At 34.5% G+C, this 10174-nt stretch overlaps 1 protein-coding gene across 1 annotated transcript; it reads right to left on the bottom strand.

Moving 5' to 3' along the window:
• Nucleotides 1-1419: 1419 nt before the first annotated feature.
• Nucleotides 1420-3585, bottom strand: LOC130644872 (kelch-like protein diablo). Its single transcript, XM_057450648.1, has one exon. It carries the CDS (start codon nt 3516-3518, stop codon nt 1611-1613), a length of 1908 nt encoding a protein of 635 aa, XP_057306631.1. The 5' UTR covers nt 3519-3585; the 3' UTR covers nt 1420-1610.
• Nucleotides 3586-10174: the final 6589 nt, after the last annotated feature.

Below are 10174 nucleotides of genomic sequence, written 5' to 3' on the forward strand. Positions count from 1 at the left end.
CCTATGGCATGTTAGGGGTATCTATGTATCTATATTATATCTGTACTATGCAACAACTAACTGATTTTAATATAGAGAGTTGCTTTTGTTCCTTTTTAGTTCCTAGGGCCTGTTAGGTTTTTCTATCGAATGATTGTTTATATTTCCCTGAACATTAAAGGCAAAGCACAGACTACTCAGTTTACAAATATACGACACGTGCTGTTCATGTAGTGCAAAATCAAGCTCCTCCGCAGCGTTTAGAATTTAAAACCATACTCTCCACCATGGTACTAAAAGATTGTATTTCCACAACAGAGCCATGCTCCTCATGCTCCTCATGATCATAAGAAACAATTGGCAATTTCAAACCAAATGAATCTTTAAGGTTTCTCGAAATAACGTACACTTTTGTTAATAATTTGTACAATAATTTATTTCCACGAAAATCACCGCTACACAAAAATAAATTCGTCAAAGAAATATTAAAAAAAAACTTGGAATAAACAAGAAGAGGAAAGCGAGGCTTCGAAGTTCTAGATAAAAAAAAAATTCTAGTCGAGACAAATTCTCCTACGAGTTTTGATATTTTATTGGGACAAGTTTGCAAATAGGACTCACTTCAAATTCAACACTTCTCGATGAAGTTTTTTCACTTCTAATTATATGCCAGCATATAATATTTACAAGAACTGGTCGACTCTGGCCAAAAATCATGACCAACAAATGGAACTAAAGACTTCTATTGCAATATACAAAACCGTTTTTGACAAATTTTTTACATTGCAAAAAGCCTTATTGCACAAAGTAATTTTACTTTCAACGAAGAATTAAGTTTGGCGATGGACTATAAAAGAATTTTTGACGTGGATTAAATTTGACGAATTAAAAATGTTGGCAAATTTGGCGCGGATTAGTTTGGACGGTGATAAACAAGGTAGATATTGAATTGAAAAAAAAAATCGAGTTCTGAAGCGATGACATTGTCGAAAGCGTTGTGCTTAGGAGTTTTTTTCGTTTTTCAAAGAAATCAAATCGAGGAGTTTTAATTAAGTATGGATTTAACTTGTCGAATGGTAAAATATTTTTTGTTTTTGTTTGACTGATCTTCGTAGGAACACTAAATTAAAATTAATTTATAATTATTTATTACATAAAAATCGTTTTTTATTTAATTACGTAAAATATTGTTAATGCGGTAGGCACTTAGAGAACGCAAAAGTCTTGATAAGAATTTATAAGTCATCAACAGAACCACAACACAATGAAAGAAGCCATTGAAACACAAGGGTCGGCTGTGACCTCTAACAATGGGTTATTAATGACATCAAACCCATTACTGGCATTCCACGTTTTATTCATGCGACTGCCTATTGTATTTTTTTTCAAACAAAAAAGAAATAAAAAAATATTAAATACAAAAGAACTAGGCAGAAAAAATAATAGAAACCATAAATTTTTATATAAATAAACTACAAAACACACATTTCAATATAAATTATAAACGAAAAATATCTACAAAATACAATCAAATATAAAAAATAAATGAAAATTATAAAAAACTAAAGAAGAAAAACTAACTAAAAATAATATTTTAAGTAGACAGAAGTTCTGTTGACATATGATATCGCTCACTCCGATAAGGATGTAGTCATCCCTTGAAGGACTGCTAGCCTTAGTTGAATCGTACAGCACTGAAAGGCTCCTGTTGATATCGGCAACGATGCAATTTTTGTCCAGCGATCTTTCATTGTGTCATATGTTTCAGCTGTGTTAACACAATCTCCCTCTCTGGTGATTCCACCAATAACAAAGAATTTATTTTCACTAACAGCAATGCCACTCATGGATCTTGGAATGCCAAGATAAGGTGTAGAGCTCCATTCTCGGGTAATGGTATTATAAACATCCATGCCCTTACTGATCCCTAAAAGCTCACCCTGGCCACCAACCAAATAAATTTTTTGGTTCATGTAGACCGCTGAAGCATGAGCACGTTTTGACAACATTTCAAGACCATAAGTCCATGTATTCGACTCTCGTTGAAACACTTCAACAGTGTTCAGGTATTCCCATGACGCATTTAGACCGGATCCACTTTTACGCATTCCTCCAAGAGCGTACATAAATTTTTCATCGCAGACAATAGATGTGGCACCACGTGGGCAATTTAAGTTGGCAACACGTTGCCACACATTGTTACGTGCACTATATCTTAGTACTATGTCAATAGAGCCAACGCTTGCTAATCCACCTACAACATAAATTTGACCTCCAAACACACAAACACCAAGACCTGCTACTTGGTATGGCAGGGATGCAACAGCTTGCCATTTATTACCAGATGGGTCAAATCGAAAAACAGAAGATAATAATTGAGTTGATTCATCTCTTCCGCCTAAAACGTAAACAAAACCATCACAGGACACAACAGAATGACTGTATCTAGCTTTGGGAAGTGGTGTTAAAGGAAACCATTTAAAACTTGATGTAAGGTATGCGAAAACATCCTTCGTTGGCTTGTCCTCTTGCCATCCTCCAACACACAGTACACTCCAAACAACACCCATAAACTTTCGTGGTCGTGTTAATTTACTATCCACTAATGAACGATCTGCATTAGGTAAATGATAATTTTTTCCTTCTGTTATAATTTCATAACACAATTTATTGTTTCGTATTAACTGTTCTTTTTCAACAACTTCTGCCAAAAAAGAAGGTGACATCAATGGTAAACGTATTTCTTGAAGTAGATCAGGTAACTGCTTTTCTTTATCGGTTCTATCACCATAATCTGATTTAACCCATAACATCACTGCTTCAAAAACTTCTTCTTCTTTCATAACACGGATATCTTCGCTTTGTACTAGTTGATGCATCATTTCGAAAGTTAACTTTTTGAATCCATCAGTTTTTGATACGATAACAAAGTTATCACTAATAATTTTTTCTGCCGATTGAACCAATGTTCCACAGTTATGTTTATCAGCCAACAACAAAATTTCAACCGCACTGGCTGGACTTAGTTTTTGTTCTAAATAAGCTATTGCCATGTCTTTTAAACTTTGAAGCTGAAGAAAATTTGCCGTAGCAACAAGTTGTCGCACATTGCCATCATGTATACAAACTTCACCAGTGTAAGAAAAGTGTAAAATATCATCCATGATTTGTCCAGTAAGATTTCTCAATGTTATTCTGTTGTCATCAGGTTCAGTTAACCGTGAAAATATATTTTTAAAAAAAGGACTAATTGCAGAAAGGACATTCTTATGGACTGGTAAGTCTCTGTCATCAACTACTATTACTGCATCACACAACACCCCTTCTTTACGAAAACATTCCATTTGTTTCATCAAATTGCTACAATAATTTTCTAATACTTCGATAGCAATAACATCGTTCCATCCTTCATCATCTTCCTCTTCTCCCAGAGCGTCACTCTTAACTTTCTGTCCATTTGGCTTGACAAAATCTTTTTCTGCCTCTACCCCGAGAACATCATCCCACTCATCAAGATCCAAGTCGCTTTCCGTCGCCATTTTCTTCTTCCAGCTTCCGAAAACGTACCGTACTCTGTACTCCTCTCAGCGCTAAATCTTATGCGACAAACTACTGTCCCACACAAAGTCGGGCCTTATACAAAGTCGGGCGAAAATATTTGTCTGGCTTTAGCCGCCAGACTTGGAAAGTTTTTGCCCTATGTGGTGCATGCATGAAAAGTTACAGTACTGATTGAAAAAAAGAGAGCACTTTTTAAGTGTTTTATTTGCAAGAAATAAAGAAATTATTTACGGCAAAATAAAATGAAACTTTTTACCATAAGTATAAGAAAACCACTATATTGCAAAAAAGTACCTTTTGTCAACTTTGTGCTATTAAACCAAATTAAGCCCAGTCAAAGAGGAAGTTTTTTATCACGTTCATGAAATTAATACGTTTAAGAATAATTTTTAAAAAAACTAAAAAAAGACACTCGTATTAAACTAGCAGCCTTTGTTCGTAACGCTTTAGAGCCTATTAAAGATGCGTATTTACATAAAATCTCGACTTACTTTGAGCATAGTGTTTTGCGTGATTTTTTTTAAAAAGCAATCAAAGGTACCGCAAATCCTGGCTAGCCAAAATCTGTTTCTACTTCCCTGCGCAATTTCTAAACTAGTGTCCAGGTATATTCCTCCGTATGGGTTGACAAAAGCTCAGAAAAAGAAGATCGAGGTTGGTCAATTTCTGTTCACATGTAGGTGTCTTCTGAAAGTTTCCCACTCGATCAATCAACTAACACGAGCACACACGAGAACAGAGAAAAGTTTGAAGAGTGGTTACCATCTAAGGAGGGGAAGCGTAATGGAGGCATCATGCAACAAGATATGCATGATGAAATTGTTGCATATTTGGAGGCTAAAAATAAAGGAAAGTTGACGGCTTCCTAACGAGAGATTTTAGATAGGGATCAAAAAATTGAGAAGCGTGTAAAAAGACATAATTATAAATTGATGGATTATCCAACACTCGGGCTTCATAACGTTTTATGTATGCCAACAGGTAGTTTATATTTTTCCAATATTTCCATATATAATCTTAATGATGATGCAAAAACGCATGTATGGTGTTTAGTGAATTTATCAAAGCCTTTTCGGAAAGAATCTGTGAGAATATAAAGAAGGGAAAGGAATCACCAAAACGAAATTGAAGGGAATTGTTTCTTCATTTTAAACACTTTTTTTTGTCTAAAAATGTATGAAAATTTAAAACTACGCTAAAGAAAATTAATTATTAAATGTTTTGCTCTCTTGCAAAACTAAAATCTCGCGAAATTTAAACACCTTCAAGTTTAATTTGCATTTCCCAGTTATTTAAACAGCTGAGTACTTCTTTGGTTTGGTTTACTTGCAAAGATAACACATCTCCCTGAAATAAAACATACAGAATAAACACATTAACTATATTTCTGTACTGTCTGTTCTCTAAACATGTTCATTCATTATCTTTTTTAGAATATAGTAACTCCGTAGTTTGTTTTGTTTCAAATAAAGCATGTAGAATAGACACATCAACTATACTTCTGCATTTGCTGCTTTCTAAAAACGTCCATTCATTTATTTTTTTAAAATAGTAACTCTCCATTAAGGGCTTATAAGAGAGTTGCAATCGCATCTCAATTGTTTAACATCATTGAAAAAGTGCATGTGCATGAGTTATGCCATTCTGGCCAATTGAAGACATGGAAAAAGGTACGGATACACGTTTTGCTTTTAGTGGTATTCTATAAAAGCTTTTGCAATTTCTTATTATTGCTTAAAATTGGTTAAATAAACATAAGAAAAACTGCGCTCATTTATTTATTACATTTATTACTGGTTCTGCTTGAGGATAATTTAGGAATGTAGGAATTCTAAAAAATGCGGAATATCGAGAGAGGTGTATAGCTATTATTATCTTCCTAGATAAACCAGATGTACACAAATGTACCTAGATCAGCGGTGATATACTTCATATCAATGTGTACCACTTGTGCGTTAAAAGGCGTTCAATTAAGAAAAGCACCTCTAAAGCTAATAATATCGTCTGGTTTCCTACAAAGAGTATAATAATTGTAAAATTTTATAAACAAAAATAACTTTCCGTAAAAAAACAAAAATTTTTGTTTCGGCATTTAACAAACGACATGCATACCTTTTTACCTCGAGAAAAATTTATATTTTTTTTCAGATTGATCTAATAGACATGCAGATGAAGTCAGATGGGGAATTTAAATGGATATGTCACATCGTGGACCATTTTTCAAGATTTCACACTATTTAGCCCACAAACAACTAAATCTGCGAAGGAAACGGCTAAAAATTTCAAAGTTAAATTTCTTAGCGTTTTTAGTTTGCCAAATATTATGCAGTCAGACAACGGCTCTGAATTTGTGAACGACATCATTCGTGCAACAGTTATGTTATGGCCTGGAGAAACGAAATTCATTAATGGTAGTCCAGGTCATTCGCAATCACAAGAAACGGTGGAACAAGGCAATAACACAATGCAGCCAATGATCAGCGCCCGGGAAAATGACACAGAAACATGCAACTGGCCTGATTGGCTGTGACAGATGCCTTATTTGGAACCATTACAAGTGTACTGGATTAGAAGAAAAACCTAGTGGTAATTGGATCTGTGATACCTGCGTGGCTAGTTTTGCAGGCATATATCATATGTATTTTTGTATGTATTATGTATATATCTCATATGTATCATATGCATTTTTTATTTCTGCTTTCGATTATTCTTCCTAAATTTCTATTTTTACGGAGAACGAAATATCTGACAAAGGGAATGAGTTAGAGACAAATTGGACTGATTTACTTAAAAGAACCCTTAAAGACGGAGTTCTCTCTACGATTGTGGAAAAATCAGCAGATTCGCAGCACAATATCCTGTTAAATCTGAAATCGGGCGGTGCTTTTCAGGTTGCTGCTAACATGTAGAAAATCAACCTACATTGTACAACCTACATTGTACAATCTTCAAAGTCGGTCAAAAAATCGTCAATATTAAAATTCCCTTCTTTGGGTGGCTTTTATTCCTGCCCAAAGTCGATCACAAATCGTCAATATTAAAATGCCCTACTTTGGGTGGCTTTTATTCCTACCCAAAATTAGTCAAAAATCGTCAATATTAAAATTCCCTACTTTGGGTAGTTTTCTTTCCTGCACAAAGTCGGTCAAAAATCGTCAATATTATAATGCCCCTCTTTGGGTGGCTATTCCTGCACAAAGTCGGTCAAAATCGTCAATATTAAAATGTCCTATTTTGGGTGGCTTTTATTCCTGCCCAAAGTCGGTCAAACATTGTCAATATTTAGATGCCTACTTTGTGTGGTTTTTTCTGCCCAAAGTTAGTCAAAAATCGTCAATATTACAATGCCACTCTATTCTGGGCATGCTTTTGCTGAAATATAGTTGTAGATTAAAAGTTTAAATTTTGGTTAAATATGTGTTCATAAGAGCAAATTTTCGTTAAATTCAGGCATAAAAATAGTAAAGTAGTTTAATAAAGTTAGTTTAAGACGAAAGGAATGCAGTTTCAACTGATAAAAGAATGTGTTTTACTTTGCACAGTTTTGCCCTACTTGGGTTATGATTTGAAAATGCCCGACTTTGGGCAGCTTTGTACTTTGAGTGGAACACTACCACCGTTTCCTTACTGAAGGTAAATTTTGTGGCAGATTATATTTTGTCGTGCAGCCAATACGAAATAGCTATATGAAATTTAATCATAATGGCAGCAGGGTTGCGTGAGCAAAGCGGGAAAGACAATTGTAATTCCCCACTCTACTTAAAAGTTCTATCCCCAACCGTTAACTTAACGCATGTTTTTAGTGTAAGGTTCAGCTAATGCGCCCTTGATATATATATTTCCTTTTTATATTTCAATCAAGGTGGTGAAAAACAAACTTTATGGAATTCTATAGCTACGAAACAGGGTGGCAAATGGCATCCCACTCTGCATGCACTACTGATTATCTTTGACTTTGTCATGTTGTTGGTCACCTTGCTGTTGATTTAGCTACAACCCTGGAAATAATAACTGGGAAATTGTCCGTTTTTAAACTTTTAAACTCTTAACTGGAAAGATCATCTGTGCTATAAAAATCTTTAGGTCATGAACTTTTATGCGTAAAGTCTTTGAGACAAGATGATCGTCATCTAAACAACGGTTTTTAAAGCTCCCGAGAAAAATCAAGTTGACCTAAATCGATTCATAACATCTTCAGAAAAAACAATTTAACGTTTATTTTATTAAAATCACTACAGTATTCAAGAAACAATGACAATGTTTACCTCATGTTTTTAAGCCTTCACCTCACTTGTTCGCCATTTTGCAAGTGAGCATTTAAGAGTATAATTATGCGCCTGACGTCACTAGTTAGAAGCTCACATTCGGACCCGGGGATGAGAGGCGAAACTTTGTGGATGTGATGTGATGTGATTTGTAAAAAAAGTTCCACGCGTTGATAAATAAGGACAAATCCTTTTTTTAAATAGGAATATGGCTTCTTGCCCACTTACCTAGTTGTCTTAACCACCAAAAGAAACAAGGTGTATTTTTTTTCAACTTTCCCAAAGATCCAAAACAACTATATGGGTCAAACTGATCAAGAGAGAGGATACGCTTCCAAAGAATTTTAAGATCTGTGAAGCTCATTTTACTTCCGAGTTCTTTGACTTTAGAACTGAGTTTGAAAGAAAAAAAACAAAAAGAAGAAGGTTAAAAGTTTTTTTCATTTTTATTGTCATTCATCGAACTCATGAGCTATTATCTAATTCGAATATGTTTACATATCAAAACTCAATGATCAAATTAAAAATATTTGTGGATTCTAACTCGCAATAGCAACGACACTCCGCTTCGCTTGTCATTATCTTTCACTTTCCACACTTGCACCACGTGCTTACAGCAACAACAACACATGAAGCGACTTCTTCTTGAATAGTATCCTCATCACAGCTCTCCCAACTGAAATCCGAGTCAGTGCTTGGTCTAGTATTTCGCCTGCTCTAATTGAAATTCTACAACATTTTCCCTGTCGCTCTTTTTTTTCTTTTTTTGCGTCACAGCTTCTCGGTATTGCAATCGAATGATGATTTCTCAATCGAAGTTAGTATTCATTTTCAAAGTGTCCTGATATTTTCACGATAATTTCAATGGGAAGATGATTTACGATCTTCTAACAGGTGACGTCAGAGCACTCAAGGTGAAGAAATTTATAAAACAACATTGCGGATGTTTTACCTCATGTCGGAGGTGAATTTTTGAATCTTTGAATAGGCATTATTAACTTATAAGTGCGAATTAAGGAAAATAAACTTTATATTCGTAAATTACGTATGAATATGAGCCAATTTAGGTCAACTTAATTTTTCTCGGGAGGTAAGCTTTAAAGGGATTGTTGCAAGTATCATAAATTCAAAAACATTAACTTTAAACTTAGCTATATATACAATGTGTAAAACGCGTAATGTGGCATCATTTTATTTATGTGTTATCCCTCACTGTTGTACACAGTGCTCGCTCTGCGGCTGGCAGACTGCAAAAGTTCTACTTTGACAGGGGTGTATGTCGAATGTGCATATATATCTACAAAAATACGCAAGGTTTAATATATATACATTTTTAAACTTTGGGAATCGTTTATCCATGGTCAAATTATATCAGGGTTCGAATTAGAAAAGTAAAGTCGCTTCACAAAAATTTTGGCACTTAGCTAACGAAGTAAACCAATGTTGAAGTCAAGTGGGGGACATTTTAACTTGTGAACCCCAAATTCAAGAACTGAGCATCTGAGCTAGCAACTCCAGAAAGGCAAAAATCGGAAATTTTTTTGCATAATACACTCAATCACATGGCCGTGTTTTTCCTGCGCGCGCATCAAAATGCTATCCAAAAAAGATGCGTGCACAGAAATGGAGGTAACAAAACATTAGTGCAGAAAAACTCAAGGCTAGTAAAGCAAAAAAAAAAAGGAAAAAGATCGACTAACTGCTGTATTATAGGATTCATGAAGAGCCTAGTTACTAAAATGGAAAAATGAAAAGAGATGAATGCTCAATTCACAAGGTTTATGTCATCATTCGTGCTCGTGCAAAGAACCATTCTTTAATGCACATGTTATGGTTCAAATTATAGTTAAACGATCGCTTTATCAAAGCATAGATTAGATGTCTACTTTGCGTAATCCCTTTCTGAAAATTACTTTGCTAAACAAGCATAAAAGTGACAACAAAGATTGCGCATAGATGCTGTGCTCGGAGCAGTACGCAAAAGTAGTCAGGCTTTGAATGCATGTTTTATTTGTGTGAATGTTAAAATAAAATTGGTTAATGGTTAAAACATAAAGTAAAAACATATCTATACTATAGTGAGTAAATGTGGAAATCTGAATTTCCACCACATTTTTATTGTGGATTTGGTTTGTTTTGAACGTTTTCCTCTGTGTTTGCTTGGTTTGTTTACATTTTTACCTCCATTTCTGTGAACGCATTGGCCATTACGTAATCACTTAGATGCGCGCGCAAGTAAATATAAGGACTGTGATTCCATGTATTGTTACGAAAGGTTATTTTCATACTATATATCCATATTTTTTCTGTTATAACACACTTGTCACAATTTTATCGCTAAAATACTATTATCTTTCACCCAAAATATC

Source organism: Hydractinia symbiolongicarpus, chromosome 5, assembly GCF_029227915.1.
Source record: "Hydractinia symbiolongicarpus strain clone_291-10 chromosome 5, HSymV2.1, whole genome shotgun sequence".
Lineage (NCBI taxonomy): Eukaryota > Metazoa > Cnidaria > Hydrozoa > Anthoathecata > Hydractiniidae > Hydractinia > Hydractinia symbiolongicarpus.

Coding starts and splice junctions, on each gene's coding strand:
- LOC130644872 (XM_057450648.1), bottom strand. CDS start 3,518: ATGGCGACGGAAAGCGACTTGGATCTTGATGAGTGGGATGATGTTCTC.